This window comes from Chiloscyllium plagiosum, chromosome 17 (genome assembly GCF_004010195.1).
Source record: "Chiloscyllium plagiosum isolate BGI_BamShark_2017 chromosome 17, ASM401019v2, whole genome shotgun sequence".
In the NCBI taxonomy this organism is placed as follows: Eukaryota; Metazoa; Chordata; class Chondrichthyes; order Orectolobiformes; family Hemiscylliidae; genus Chiloscyllium; species Chiloscyllium plagiosum.
Genome location: NC_057726.1, coordinates 17,522,628 through 17,539,096, shown reverse-complemented (window position 1 = coordinate 17,539,096; position 16,469 = coordinate 17,522,628). Strand labels below are relative to the sequence as shown.

At 41.5% G+C, this 16,469-nt stretch overlaps 1 protein-coding gene across 4 annotated transcripts in view; it reads left to right on the top strand.

Annotated features, from left to right (window-relative positions):
- mthfsd (methenyltetrahydrofolate synthetase domain containing) overlaps window positions 1-16,227 on the top strand; it is a 68,074-nt gene extending 51,847 nt beyond the window's left edge. For 3 of the 4 annotated variants that reach the window (XM_043706621.1, XM_043706619.1, XM_043706620.1), the window contains 2 exons: window positions 12,856-12,981; window positions 14,606-16,227. In XM_043706621.1, coding sequence (XP_043562556.1) covers window positions 12,856-12,981; window positions 14,606-15,151 — 672 coding nt within the window. In that variant the 3' untranslated portion in view covers window positions 15,152-16,227. The remainder of the gene's footprint in view (window positions 1-12,855; window positions 12,982-14,605) is intronic. The other variant, XM_043706622.1, reaches the window with a different exon arrangement.
- The last annotated feature ends 242 nt before the right edge of the window (window positions 16,228-16,469 follow it).

Here is a 16,469-nt window from a genome sequence, read left to right as displayed (position 1 = left end):
ATAGTTTTAAGCTGGTTGGAGGAAAGTATAGAGGGGATGTCAGAGGCGGGTTCTTTACACAGAGAGTTGTGAGAGCATGGAATGCGTTGCCAGCAGCAGTTGTGGAAGCAAGGTCATTGGGGACATTTAAGAGACTGCTGGACATGCATATGGTCACAGAAATTTGAGGTTCATACATGAGGATCAATGGTCGGCACAACATCGTGGGCTGAAGGGCCTGTTCTGTGCTGTACTGTTCTATGTTCTATTACTGCATGTAAGGCTATTTAGTAAGACAGGAGCCAGTGATTGCTAACATTGCCAGAATGTTTCTCCTTGGATAAAGGTATCAAAATTGTTGTCTGTATTCCAGTTGTTATCCTCAGCTCTTGCCATCACACCATGCTCTCTAAGCTATGCAGATATGGTTGGAAAGCTCAGCATGTCAGTCAGCATCTCATGAGTGATTTCTGCTTCCAGAGCTGCTCCTATGCACTTACCTTGAAACCTAGCAGAGCAATTAAAAAAAAATATGGGGCTTGTTGGTCAGGGGTAGAATATTATGGGGTTGGTTAGCTAACTTGGCTGGATGGCTGGTTTGTGATGCCCACAGTTTGGATTAAATTCCTGCAACGGCTGAGATTATCATGAAGGATTCTCCTTCTCAACCTCTCCCTTCACCTGAGGCGTGGTGACCGTCAGGTTAAACCACCACCAGTCAGCTTCCTGTCATGACACAGCAGCCCTATAGTCTGGTAGAGAGGCCGACGTTGGACTGGGGTGTACAAAGTTAAAAATCACACAACACCAGGTTATAGTCCAACAGGTTTAATTGGAAGCACCAGCTTTCAGAGCACCTGATGAAGGAGCGGCGCTCTGAAAGCTAGTGTGCTTCCAGTTAAACCTGTTGGACTATAACCTGGTGTTGTGTGATTTTTAATCTTTACCTTTTGTTAGTACATTAGCATTGACAGAAGGTTGGCTGACTAAAAGAAGACAGATAATTGAGACAGGGACATTTTTGATTTGGTACTCTTAACTACCGTCATGCCACAGGGATAAATGCTCAGGTCACAATTATTTACAATATGTATTAGAGACATGAATGATGGACATTATATCACCCATGTTGCAAAAAGAGGTGTGATGGCAAGAGCTGAGGATAACAACTGGAATACAGACAACAATTTTGATACCTTTATCCAAGGAGAAACATTCTGGCAATGTTAGCAATCCAGAGAACATTTCGTAGATTGATTTCAAGAATGGTAAGATTTTCTTTTGAGGAGCAGTTGAGTTGATTAAAGTATAGAAAACAAGAGGAGACCTTATTGAAACATACATGACTCTTAAGGGGGCTGTGGAGAGGTTGTACCCCCTTGTGGGAGAGTATAGGACCCAAGAGCCTAATCCCAGATTAAGGGGTCATTTGTTTCAAAGAGGAGGAATTTTTTCTCTCAAATGGTAGTGAATCTCTGCAGTTCTTTATCATGAAGAGCTTTGTCATTAAGTCCCAGACTCTATATGGACTGTATCTTTTTATTTTTCTCTATTATTGATTATGGACTAAAACTGAAAAAAAAAACTCTTAAAAACTGAAGATAGTGTAAAAGATAGCTACATTTGATAGAAGCGGATTAGGTGACATTTATTGCGAGTGTTTGTTTTTACTGCTGCTTGTTCAAGTAGAATTGGATGTCTGGATACTGCTGTACTGAAGTCAGGTACCTGTATATTGACAGAGCATATACAGCCGCAAGTAGCTGTTTGGTTTGTATACTAGTGACCAATTATTAACAATAAAGTAGTCTTGTCTGACAACAGGTAATAGACCAGCTGTCAGATGGCTGAACAGCTTTGGAGTTTGAATGTTTTGGGAGAAGCCATCGAATCTCTGCAAGCACAGGAGCTGTCTCTTTTCTCTGCAGTAAAAAAAAACACTTTAAGTCTGAAGAAAGCCAGTTTCTTTTGCCCTTAACAGTCTGTAAGCAGTGAATCTTAACCAATAAGCAACTTGATAAATGTCAATCAGCCACCTTGTACCTTCTGTAAGCAAGTGCAAGTACCTGGAGGAGAAATAAGGTGCAGCCTGTCCTGACTCGCCAGAAAGACCATCTCAATGAGCCATGTGGATAGGGGCCATTAAACTGCTTTCCCTATCTTTCCTTCTGTCACCACACCCATGTTTTCTTTCCAGTCTGATGTATGTGTGTGTAGGGGGCAGGTTTATAAAGGGATTAAAGTTTTAATGAGTGGGGTTACTGGTCGATAGTTCATAATTGTTTAGCTGTTGTTAGGGTCTATTAATATGTAAATAATAATCGTGATTAAACATAGAAACCTAGTTTATGCATTCTGTCAACCTGGGTCTAAAAGACATGTAAATTTTGGAATTCAGCATACTTTATAAATGTTTAACTTTTGTGATGACTTCGGGGATAGCAAGTCTTGATTTTCAGCAGACTACCACAGTGAAGTGTAACAGCTGAGGGAGACTAACAGAGTTTTAATCAGAAAGGGAATCGAGGATTATGGGGATAAGGTAGGAAAGTGAAGATGAGGATTACTTTTCAGCCATGATAGAGTCATGGAGTCATAGAGATGTACAGCATGGAAACAGACCCTTTGGTCCAACCTGTCCACGCCGACCAGATACCCCAACCCAATATAGTCTCACCTGCCAGCATTCGGCCCATATCCCTCCAAACCCTTCCTATTCATATACCCATCCAAATGCCTCTTGGGCAAAGCTGGCCAGATGGACAAAATGGCCTACTTCTGCTCCTATGGTTTATGGTCATCCACCTTGTCCAGAACTCCCAAACACACTTCATGGACTGCAATTGTCTACCTGTTTGAGGAATTTTGCATCACCAGTGCACCACATCACGGCATCATTATGGCATGTCTCAGCTTAATTTGTAATACAGTTCAGCATGTCAGCACTGCTCCCTGTGCTCCCCAAAACCTCACATTGCTATGCTGCTTCTAGTGCTGCAAACAGTGATAATCATCCATCTCAAAGTGCTTCTTTGGGCGGTTAACTTGCTTTCTTGGTTCTCACTCACTTTGTGCCTTCTTAAATGTTTACAGCATCTCTTCCTTGCCTTACCTTGCCTTTTTAATGCAGACCAAGTAATAACTGTTCAAGAGGGCAGATTTCTTAATATCACACCTACAATATGTGGCAGCAGCTTTTGCAGAAAGCACACTGCTTCAACCAGGTACTCATGTCTCAAAATCTAAGGGGAGTAATCCTTAGTCTAATTAAGGTGGACAATGGTCAGTCAATGCGTTTGTCTGAACCTAGGGCACCTCACAACCTATCCTGATGCAGTGAGTAAGGAGTGCAGAATGAAGGCAGGGTTTGTAGTTTGGGAGATGGAGTATGTGAAAGCCATTGGGAAAAGATGCTGCGTGCAATACTGAGAATGGTGGTCTATGCGCCTTGTTGGGAGATGCGTGCTGTTATACAGTTGGAATGAGTGTGAACTAGCAGAGAGAGGTTGGTGGCATTTACCCTTGTCATTAATCCTCTTACAGCATTGCTGCACATTCCTAGATGCCACACTGACTTGGGGCTACTTTGGAACAGGTTGGCAACATTTGAAATATGGCACCTGTGGTGTGAATGCTGTAAGATCCTAGCGCTGATCAGTACCTTTAGGACAAGGCTGGACACCAGCAGTGCTGCAGAGGCGTGGTGCCTACTTAATTCAGTGAGCAGTATCAAATTGCGTGAGAAAAGTCACTAGGGCTCATGGAGGGAAAGCCTTCATGAAATTTCCTGAAATTGACATTTGGCCAAACCTAAGGAAGATTCAGCCCATTTTTACTAAGAATTTGAAATCTAGACCTTGATGGTAAGTCCATCTCCTTTAAGATCAAGACTCGATCCCCCCCACCAAACCCCCACAATGTTGTATGAGGACATACTGAACTGTGCTTCATGCACTCCTCAGCATTAACCAGTTCAGAGCCTTACACAACAAGAATAAAGAGGGGGTGTGGGGCTGACTGTATTGAGACAAAGTGAGTATGGAGTAGATGGGCTGAATGGCCTCCTTCTCTTCCATTCTGACTGATCTGATGATACGTTCCCTGTCCCAGTTCCGTCTTTAAAGCGTTTAGAGTCAGCGACTGTCACACATCAGGGGAAAGCAACACCACCTTACCTCTGAACCTATTCCTGCTTGTGCATTATTTAAAAGCACAGACCTTGGTTTTCCCCCATCAGTCAGTTGACACGCGATTGAGTTTGGACCAGAGCATGAACCAACCTTTGCACATGCTGAAAACCATGTTGTGACTGGGGCCATCAGTCAAATGTTTTCTTTCCAACTAGAAAAATAAATTGGGAGCTAGAGGAGAGGAAAAAGGAAACCACAAATGCTGAAATCCAGAGTAAAAACTGAAAGTATTGCAAGTGGACAGCAGGACATTTTGTTCTATTGAAGGGTTCCATGAGAACATTAACCTGTCTGTTTAAGGTGTTTATCAACCTGCTGCACATTTCTCTCATTTTTAGTTTTTATTTTGAAGAATGAAAGTATTTGGCTGGAGCCAATCTGTAACTGAATACCTCTGAGTACGTGTTTCTTGTGGAAATCCTAACGATGTCAGTGCTCAGAGACGGCTAAGGGTAATGTATTTCATTCCAAAATTTTGTATGAATTGAATGTTGTGATTTTTCTGTTCATGTGATTGAGAAAGGAGGGGGTAAAAATAAACCTATGTTGCAAGAGCAGAGTGACTTTCTTGTCTAATAGAATTGAGCAACAAAAGACTTCAGTTGTGTAGAGAGATGGTAGAAATTGTGATTATTCTTCCAAGAGCAGAAAAGTTAAAGGGACAAAGATAGTGAGATGTTTAAAATCTTGGTAGGTTTGGATTGAGTAAAGAAGGAGGATCTATTTGAACTGGTTGGATGGTCAGTCACCAGACAGCAGATCAAATTATCATAGAATCCCTACGGTGTGGAAGCAGGCCATTCAGTCCAGCAAGTCCACACTAAACCTCTGAAGAGCATCCCACCCAGATACATTCCCCAATCCTATCCCTACAACCCTGCATTTCTCATGGGTAGTCTCCCTAGCCTGCACGTCCCTGGACAGTCTGGACATTTTAGCACAGCCAATCCATGTAACCTGCACATCTTTGGACTGTGGGAGGAAATCGGAGCACCTGGAGGAAACTCATGCAGACACTGGGAGAATATGCAAACTCCACATAGTCACCCGAGGCTGGAATCAAACCCAGGTCCCTGGTGCTGTGAGGTAGCAGTGCTAATCCCTGAGCCACCATGCCGTCCCAAATCATTGGTAAAATGTTGGCCAGAGAGGAGGTGAGAACAGGAGGCATTTATTTATGCAACAAGCTAAGACCTGAAGTACATTTCCTGAAAGGGTGATAGTAGCAGATGAATTAAAAAAAAGATCAAAATGGATTTTTTACTAACATTTACTGAAAGAAATGTATGCAGGATTATGGGAATGAGCAATGGGAGTGGGACCAGTTTTAAATGCTTTCAGAGAGCTAGAACAGGATTGTTGGAATTAATAGCCTCTTTCAGTGTAGTATGATTCTAACCACAATGGTTTCAACTTTAAGAAAACACACCTATTATTTTGATATTCTGGTCCATTTCTTCTGACTGACTTCTTCCTGTCTGTTAGAACAGTAGTTCCCAAACTTGCTTTTTGTACACCTTCTTTACAACCATTGTTCAATCCTCGTCCTGTTCAATCACCATATGGTCTTTGTGTCTTTATATGTTATGATCTGTTGTACTTCTTGCAAAACAAAACTGTTTACCTTACTTAGATATATGTGACAATAATAAATCAAATTGAGGTTCCATGATTAATAACACAACTGAAGGGGATTTTTCAACCAAAGGAGTTTGAGGAGCAATTTATTAGAGCCTGTTGATGCATGAGCAGTTGTCCTAATCTGAAGATGGATACAAGATACAGGAGAGTAACTGAATAAGCAATTTCATTCTTTACAAATGGCAATCCTGTTAACATTACATGACCTATGTCAAACGATATTAAAACAATCAACTTGGTTGTTAAAAATCACACAACACCAGGTTATAGTTCAACGGGTTTAATTTGGAAGCACTAGGTTTCGGAACAACGCTTCTTCATCAAGTGGTTGTGATGAAGGAGCAGCACTCTGAAAACTAGTGCTTCTAATTAAACCTGTTGGACAATAACCTGATGTTGTGTGATTTTTAACTTTGTACATCCCAGTCCAACACCGGCATCTCCAAATTAATTTGGTTGTGGTATTATTTTGACTTGTGGTTAAAGTCATGCTTATGTTTTTGAGCTCTTTGCTTAGATTGACACTACTACATCATTGGAAATGTTTTTCTTTTTGAGTATGATGTTAAGCTAAGGCCCTGTCAGTGTAGTTGATCATTCAAGATCTCAGGGTATGGTTTGTAAGGGGCGTCTTCACTGACATTGCTCCTTCAACCAATGCCACCAAATGAATTTAGTTCAGAACTAATTTAGTTAGAAACAGAAAATGCTCAATACTCAATTGGTCAGATAATACCTTTGGAAAGACAGAAGTAAGTTTCATTGGCAGAATTTTCCCACCCATGAACGACATAGCCATTGGTGAGAAACTTGAGAACATCGTGTGATAGCCAGCGAGGAACTTCTCAACATTGAGAGCCAAAGTGCTATCTTCCACGTAAATGTTGAACATTGAGACATGATGCTCACTCGTGAATGATGAAAGATATTAGCATCTCATTAACACCTAATTTCACCTCATTGCTATGCAGTCTCCTAGCTACCTGTTAGAAACCAGGTGGTGACAATACCAACATGAAAGCCAGAGTAGTAACCACTGATTCTAACCTGCACCTTGGTCCTCAGGCTTCCATCTTGAACATGAGACACCAAACTCTCAGGCACTGTTCATGTTCAGTGGCTGCAGACCATTGCATCTGAAACATACCTGACGGAACCCTTTTGGCACATCTCCGATCCACTTACAAGACAGTTCTTCACTTTGTTGTTGCATTTTGAATCGTAATGGCATCTTTCATTGTGATGTGCTCACCAGCAGGTGTTTCTGGTTCTAATCTAGCAAAACTATCCACTAGAATGCCAGTATCTGAGCCTTGAAGTGTCCTTTCGGAGGGATCTGTGGCTTCTTCCTCAGAGGTGGAGATGCAGGGCAGGCTACTTAGAGGCTGGCATTGTGCTGATACCATTGGTACCCTCTAGGGACATGAGTAAGTGAAGCGACCTAAGGATAGATTGATATTCAAGCATGTTAAGAGTTCATTCTCAGTGATGATAATGGGAGAATAATGGACACTGCTTCCTATCTGATAGTCAGGTCATGATGTCACAGCATGAACAGGCTCCATGCTTAGAGTCATAGAGATGTACAGCATGGAAACAGACCCTTCGGTCCAACCTGTCCACACCGACCAGATATCCCAACCCAATCTAGTCCCACCTGCCAGTACCCGGCCCATATCCCTCCAAACCCTTCCTATTCATATACCCATCCAAATGCCTCTTAAATGTTGCAATTGTACCAGCCTCCACCACTTCCTCTGGTAGCTCATTCCATACACGTACCACGTTCTGCGTGAAAAAGTTGCCCCTTAAGTCTCTTTTATATCTTTCCCCTCTCACCCTAAACCTATGCCCTCTAGTTTTGGACTCCCCGACCTCAGGGAAAAGATTTTGTCTATTTATCCTATCCATGCTCCTCATAATTTTGTAAACCTCTATAAGGTCACCCCTTAACCTCCGACGCTCCAGGGAAAACAGCCCCAGCCTGTTCAGCCTCTCCCTGTAGCTCACATCCTCCAACGCTGGCAACATCCTTGTAAATCTTTTCTGAACCCTTTCAAGTTTCACAACATCTTTCAGGTAGGAAGGAGACCAGATTTGCTCGCAATATTCCAACAGTGGCCTAACCAATGTCCTGTACAGCTGCAACATGACCTCCCAACCCCTGTACTCAATACTCTGACCAATAAAGGAAAGCATACCAAACGCCTTCTTCACGATCCTATGTACCTGTGACTCCACTTTCAAGGAGCTATGAACCTGCACTCTTTGTTCAGCAACACTCCCTAGGACCTTACCATTAAGGGTATAAGTCCTGCTAAGATTTGCTTTCCCAAAATGCAGCACCTCGCATTTATCTGAATTAAACTCTATCTGCCACTTCTGAGCCCATTGGCCCATCTGGTCCAGATCCTCTTGTAATCTGAGGTAACCCTCTTCGCTGTCCGTTACACCTCCAATTTTGGTGTCATCGGCAAACTTACAAACTGTATCTCTTATACTCACATCTATATCATTTATGTAAATGACAAAACGTAGAGGGCCCAGCACCCATCCTTGTGGCACTCCACTGGTCACAGGCCTCCAGTTTGAAAAACAACCCTCCACCACCACCCTCTGTCTTGTACCGTTGAGCCATTTCTGTATCCAAATGGCTAGTTCTCCCGGTATTCCATGAGATCTAACCTTGTTAATCAGTCTCCTATGGGGAACCTTGTCGAACACCTTACTGAAGTTCATATAGATCACATCTACTGCTCTGCCCTCATCAATCTTCTTTGTCACTTCAAAAAACTCAATCAAGTTTGTGAGACATGATCTCCCATGCACAAAGCCATATTGACTATCCCGAATCAGTCCTTGCCTTTCCAAATACATGTGCATCCTATCCCTCAGGTTTCCCTCCAACAACTTGCCCACCACCGAGGTCAGGCTCACCAGTCTATAGTTCCCTGGCTTGCTTTACCACCCTTCTTAACCACGTTAGCCAACCTCCTGTCTTCTGGCACCTCATCTGTGACTATCGATGATACAAATATCTCAGCAAGAGGCCCAGCAATCACTTCTCTAGCTTCCCACAGAGTTCCCAGGCACACCTGATCAGGTCCTGGGGATTTATCCACCTTTAACCGTTTCAAGACATCCAGCACTTCCTCCTCTGTAATATGGACATTTTGCAAGATGGCACCATCTATTTCCCTACAGTCTATATCTTCCATATCCTTTCCCACAGTAAATACTGATGCAAAATATTCATTTAGTATCTACCCCATTTTCTGTGGCTCCACACAAAGGCCGCCCTGGTGATCTTTGAGGGGCCCTATTCTCTCCCTAATTACCCTTTTGTCCTTAATATATTTGTAAAAACCCTTTGGATTCTCCTTAATTCTGTTTGCCAAAGCTATCTCATGTCCCCGTTTTGTCCTCATGATTTCCCTCTTAAATCTCCTTATCGTGCGGGCGAGCTGAATGTCAAATCACTCCACTACCTATCCCAGTTGATTCTATCCTATTGTGGACCCTTTTCTCCTGGAGTGAGAGAAGGGAGGGATTGATTGAGGTAAAGGTGGCTGCATAGGTTTTACTGCAGGCACTGTTGGGACATGTGATGAGATGTGAATGAGTAGGCAGAGTACAAGATGCTGCGTGAGGTTAGTAGAGTTTGGGAGGATGGAGTTGTGGTAAGGGAAGTTGTTGCATGTGACATTGAGAGGAGTAGACCATAACCCTTGGTGAGAGGGATTTATGGTAGTCGAGAGAAATAGGTAGACCTTGCATAATGGAACTCTCCACAAAACTATTAAATCAATTCTGTTAAAATGGAACCCTATGTTTCAAGTCAAAGACCTTACATCTGAACCAAAAAAAGTTAGACAAATGTAACAGCTTTTAAGTAAGTCCAGAAGCAGGGAAAGATAGTTGGGGGGACTCAGAAAGAACCAAAGGGAAGATCTGTGATAATACAAAAGCATGAGTAAATGTCAAAGAGATGATGATAATGCAAACAAAAGAGAGTGCTGATGACACAATCTTCAGACGAGTGGTAATCTGGGTGGCACATTGGCTCAGTGGTGAGCACTACTGCCTCACAGTGCCAGGCACCTAGGTTCAATTCCAGTCTTGGCTGGCTGACTGTATGGAGTTTGTACACTCTCCCTCTGTTTGCGTGGGTTTCTTCTGGGTGCTCCGGTTTCCTCTCACAGTTCAAAGATGTGCAGGTTAATGTATTAGCCATAGTAAATGCGGGGTTACGGAGATAGGGTAGGAGGTCTGGGTGGGATCAATTCCATGTGTCAGTGCAGACTTGATGGGCCGAATGGCCTCTTTCTACACTGTTGGGATTCTATGAGAAAAAAAATCAAAAACTGGAGTTGAAAATGACTACAGTTCCATCATTGCCATCAACTCTATGGGAAATGTAGTTAGGTGGTATTTTGCTTCTAACAAGAAAAGGCAATTCACCTGCTCCTTCAACAAACCATATATAGTCTGTCCCCAAGATCTTCAAGCTCGATCACATATGAGTCCCTATTTTGAACCTTGGAGATCTCGTTCCAAAAACTCAGCGAACCCATATCCTAATGGTGCTTGAAGTTTTTATTGAATGGTTTGTCATAGGATCATACAACGTGAAAACAGACCCTTCAGTCCAACCAGTCCATTCTGATCATGTTCCCAAACTAAATTAGTCCCACCAACCTGCATTTGGCACGTATCCCTCCAAGCCACATATCCCTTTCCTACTCCTGCACTTATGCAAATGTATTTTAAATATTGTAACTGTGCTTGTATCCAGCACTTCTTCTGGCAGTTCATTCCACCCACTAACCACTTTCTGTGTCAAAATGTTGCCTGTCATGTCCTTTTTAAAACGTTCTCCTCTCACCTTAAAAATATGTCCCTTAGATTTGAACCCCCTTCACTTTCGGAAAAAGACCATGGCTATTCATGCCACTCATGATTTTATAAATCAATATAAGGTCACCCCTCAATCTTCTATGCTGTAGTGAAAAAAACTTAACCTACCTTTCCTTATAACTTAAAAGCTCCATTCAGCTTTCTTCTATATATCTTTAATGTGTTTAACAGTTTAGAGTATTGAGTGCTCATCAAACATTCAAGTTTCACCAGAGTTGAAGTTAAGAGTCAACCACCTTGTTGTGGGTCAGGAGTCACATATAGAACAGACCAAGTAAGAATGGCAGTTTCTTCCCTCAAGGACATTAGTGAACCAGATGGGTTTTTCCTGATAATCAACAAAAGATTGATTCATGGTCATCGTTTGATTCTTAATTCCAGATTTTTATTGAATTTAAATTCAATCATCTGCCATGGTGGGATTCAAACCCAGATCTCCAGGACATTAACTACCTCTCAGGAATAATAGTTCAGCAATAATATCATTTGGTCGTCAATTCCAATAAATCATTGTCAATTGCAATTCCTCCTTCAATTCACCTCTGACCACTTCTTTCTAACGAAACTGTTCCTGCATTATTACCACTCACAGTGAGAAACAGTCTTTTATAAAATGAAGTCCACCGAAGTATTAAAATGGTTGCCTTTGAATGTTTTGTACCCACTGAACAAATACAAGGCCTTTTCTGATCACGGTGTTTGTTGTGCTTAGCAAGGAAGCATTGTTGCACTGATTCATTAAATTCCTTGCCTTTGTTTATAGTTATTTGCTCAGTTTTCTTCCAGTGCTGAATGCATTTGATCTTTATTCAAAATTGTTATTATGATTTTTATCAGCCCAAATTTGCAAGGTTCAACTCATCTGCAGCTTCCCCCACCTGTAATCTTAATAATCCTTTGGCTGATATACTCCACCAATTAACCTATATTGAAAGTTGGGTAAGCTTTCTGAGGCAAACAGATTCTTCATGCTCAGTTTGTGTCCAGAGTGTTCAGCAATCCTTTATTTCCTAAAATTTCATCTTTAGAATTATTTCACTTTTCTAGTTGCTTAATCACCAGCAGTGCATAATGATCCCAGCACAGGTGAAGTATTAAAGGGAAATAAATACAGCTTACAACAGCATCAACAAAATTTGCACTATACAATTCATCCATTTGCTCTCCAAAACTGGTCTCTTTGCTTTTCTAAGCAAGGACAGATGGTACAGTTCGCATTTCTCACCCAGGCAAAGATCCAAGCTTTTCTTGCTCATAAAGGGTACTCACTTCTAAACAGCTGCTCAAACCTGGCAAAACGTACCCAGTTGAACACAGATTACACTTTCCTACAGAACAAGTTACCCATTCAAGAGAAATCATGCCAACCTTGGGCAAGGAGAAGAAAGGTATGGCATTAGCCTGAGTGCCCCTAGACAGATCGCCAAGGCGAAGAGGCAAAGGTGTCACTGTCTTATATAAGTATTGCTGTTCAAAAAAAAGAAATCATTTTGGAACTGCTGTTCAGATGGGAAAAGACTTTACAAGTAGCTACTGGAAGGACCATCTGGTTTATTAACATGAGACGTTAAAGTGTTTGTAAGTATATAAAAGTAGCTGTGAAAGGTGTTGATCTGTGAACATCTCCGTGGCTTGGGGTGAATTAAACACAGTGAGACCTGAAGACTGAAGTCTCACACCTCACTGCTTAACATCGGAAGATGGTGCAAAATCTCCAACTCCAATCAGGAAGCCAGTTGTGACAAGGTAAACATTTAAACATGGTTTAAAGTTCTAAATAAATTGGAAAAAAAAATAAACGCCTGCATGTATGTTTGCTATAGGAGCCTGATACTTCAATTTTTCCTTTAATTCAGTCACTGCCAAAGGTGCCAAATAGTATGCCTCTCAGTACAGTTCAGTGGCTCAGAGAGGATGCCAGAGGGTGCTGTCTCAGCAGCAATCCAGAGTGAATGCCAGCTGTAGTAAATTATGTCAGATTGGCAGGGTATTATTAGTAAGTTAATTTGTTTCGTACATGGTAACACTTACAGGCTATTGGAAATCTTTGTGAATTCTGGGACAAAATCAATGAAACCAGTTACATGAGTTATAATCGATTTCTGTGTTTTTTATGTCATTTTTCTAGTTGCTTGATATCCCAGAAGAGCTGATGGACAGCCATGATCTCACTGTAGACTACATCCTTACACCTAGCCAAGTGATAAAAACAAACTGCAGCTGTTCCAAGCCTCAAGGAATTATTTGGTCAAAGGTTTACAATACTTTTTTATTCTTTGAATTCCTGAAAGAATTATTCTTTACTTCTGTCAAAGTGCTGGTCTCGTTGTTCTTTTTCAGGACAACGGCAACACAATCGACACAGAAAGGAACCGTTCAGCCATCATTCCTGCATCAACTCTCCAAAAGAGCATTACTGCCTAGTGCTAATCTGCTTTTACCCCATACCTTTGCATGTTATTTTTATCTAAATAATCATCCAATGCCCTCAGTTAAACCTGCTTCCACCACATTCCCAGGCAGTGCATTCCATGCCGTAACTACTCGCTGAGTGAAAGCATCTTTCTTCACTTCACCCTTTCTTCTTTTGCAGATCACTTTAAATCCATGGCCCTCTTGTTCTTGTAAATTGGGAACAATTTCTCAGCATTTGCTCTATTCAGTCTGCTCATGATTTTGAAAACGTCTATCAGGTCTCCTCTTAGTCTCCTTCCCTCAAAGGAAAACAGTTCCATTTTGCTCAATCATATTTTCATAACTGAAATTCTTCATGCTTGGAATCATTCTTGTAAAACACTGCTGCACTCCCTCCAATACATTCACATTCTTGCTATAACATGTCATCCAGGATTGTATGCTCTATTCCAGCTGAGGTCTGAAGTGTCTTATACAGCGACCCTTATATTCGATCCCCCTCTTACCATCCATGTTTCTCAGTCTCTTTCCAGTGAGGAAGTGCCTGTATCCCACTTTGCATTCTATGAAAGCACAGCTGTATTTGAGAATTGCACATACGTTAGTGAACCACATTATTGCAACATAATTACAAATACAACCTCTTAAAAACCGTATTTCAATGGACGTTGTGTGCCATTATGATGTCTGTGAGAACATCTAAGTTGCTGGCAGGATTCTGGGTTTTGAGTCAGGGCCCTGACTGGGTTTAAATGACTCTACAATATGTGGGAAACAGTCAACCGGCAGTTTATTTCCTGAATTAGTCAACTAACAGCCTTGGGATGTAATCCTTGTGGTGGGGGCGAGGGGGGCTTGCCAAGCCACAAAGCCAACGAAGGTCCTCCAGTATGGAAGGAGCTACATCGGGAGGTATCCTTACAGAAACTTTTAAACTCAGAAATGGTCATAGCTGCATCATTGTGGAGGGATACTCCCGCATTGGGCAATATGAAATTGTAATGAGGTCAGTGAGGCAGGACAGGCCTTGAAGATTATACTGGCTCCCTAGTCTGCTATTGGGATATTGCCTTGAGGTAATTGCCTGTTCCCCAAGCTACAGGAGGTCCACAGGCTAATTTGAAAATTCCCATTTACCTTGAAGAAGTGACCTTAAAATCATAGTATACAGCATGGAAACAGACCCTTCAGTCCAACTCTCCTTCCTACAGCAGGGTGACCAGAATTGTGCACAGTACTCCAAAAGCAGCCTCACCAATGTCCTGTACAACCACAAAATGACGTCCCAATTGCTATGCTCAGTGGTTTGAGCAAATGAAGGCCAGCGTGCTAACACCTTCTTTACCACCCTGTCTAACTGTGACACAGCTTTCAAGGATATGAACTCACCTCAATCTGTTCCTTCTCACATGTGCATAATTCTTCTGATCTTGATGTTTGTGTTTTCCTTTCTTGGTGCTCAGGTGGATTCAAATATGATGGAAAAAATTCCAATCCTTAAAAGCCTTCAGTTCAGGGAACGAAAAGCAGGAAAGGATGTTGCTCTGAAGGAGGAAAGGCACGCAGAGAAGAAAGAACTCCAGAGACTATTAGAGAAAAGAATATCATCTGGGAAAGGTGGAGGTGCAACCAAAGTTAAAACTAATGCAATGGAAATGGCCAGAAATACTGAAGCTAGTGAAGAACATAAAGAACCTAGCTGTAAAAACCAGCCTAATGCTCCAACCAGAGTTACTTCAATTTATATGGGTAACCTACCTCATAGTCTGAGGGTCAGTGAATTAAAGAATACCTTAAGAGAGCACAATGCAGTTCCATTGCGTCTGAGTTGGCAGGGGGCCCAACACAGGGCTTTTCTTGATTACAAGGACGAGGTCACTGCAGAAGAAGCTGTAACCTCCCTTACTGGGCTAAGTATAAGTGGGAGTGTGATTAGAGTTGAACTTGCCAAGAGTCAAAGAGGCAATAGATCTAAAATTCAAACCACTGAAAAACCAAGCAGCCAGTAATCTGATTGAGTACCAAAAACGTTGGCAGCAAATTTCACACGTAAATATGTTTTAAAAGAATTGATCATGTTGAGAAGTGCAGGGTGCAACAAAGGCAGCTTATTTGTAATTTGATTTTACATGTCGTGCCTCATTTAGACATGAAAGATTAGTTGAACAAAATGAAACAATACACATTCATGAACAGCCAATGAAATTAAATGCATTTGAGCAGGTATTGTTGTGATACAGGTATTATTGACCAGATACTACTATCTGGATGTGATATCTGACATAAAATGATTGCCTCTGTAATATTAGAAAGCACATGAAATACTGCAGAGGGCTGTTATGATAGTGTCCCCCCACCTCTGGGCCAGGAGACCAGGTTCAAGTCACACCTGCTCCAAATGTGGGATATAACATTCCTGAACAGATTAATTGATTGAAAATCTGTTTGAAATATTGCAACAGACATTGTATTCAGTTTCTTTTCAGCCTAATAGAAAACATCGAATGCAAATTAATGGCTTTGCACTCGCAAGATTAATTGATACACAAGAGAACATAAATCATATTTTTTTTTATGATTGATACTATTTAAGTTTACTCCCTACAGATGATAAGATTCAATATTTTTCTGTTGTCCACCTGTTTACGTTAAGAATTTATGGAATCCAGTAGCTTTGCTGTTAACATTAGAAATATGGTCTGTTAGAACTTGACTACAGTAGGATTTGTTTTATGTACCTTAAGTTGCCAGAATGCTCTTAACAAAAATAGGTGATACAGACCATTCAGGAAGCATTTTCTCAAAGGAAGTGAATCTCATGGGAGACCTTGTGAAAGCTATTTCACAAGCAGGGCCATGGTACAGCTCATTGATGTGGACTTGGAGTGGAAAAGGGTTTCACTGGCTTACTCTTGGTAACAGTCATATAGGTCGGATGCCAACATGTCAGACAAGAAATCACACTGGAGGAGTTGCATTGAGTCCATTGTCGCTAGTTTTGGGCAGAAGTCAAAAAAGTGCTTCACAACTGAAAAAGCAAAGGTGTAAAGTGAGTGAAAAGGCATCCAATAAATCCATGTCCAAAGTAAGACCATATGTGAAATTCTTTATTCTGGAAGGATGCTGTTACCATGGTATGTGACTGATGGAATAAAATACAAATGCATCGATGTTGATTTAGAAATGAATGGTCAGGATTGCTTTCCTATGGGGAAAAGAATGAGCTGCTTTTCTCACTTTACTCAGGAGATGTGGGCCTTGCTGTCATTTATTAGGCGAAAGTGAGGATTGCAGATGCTGGAGATCAGAGTAAAAATTAGAGTGGTG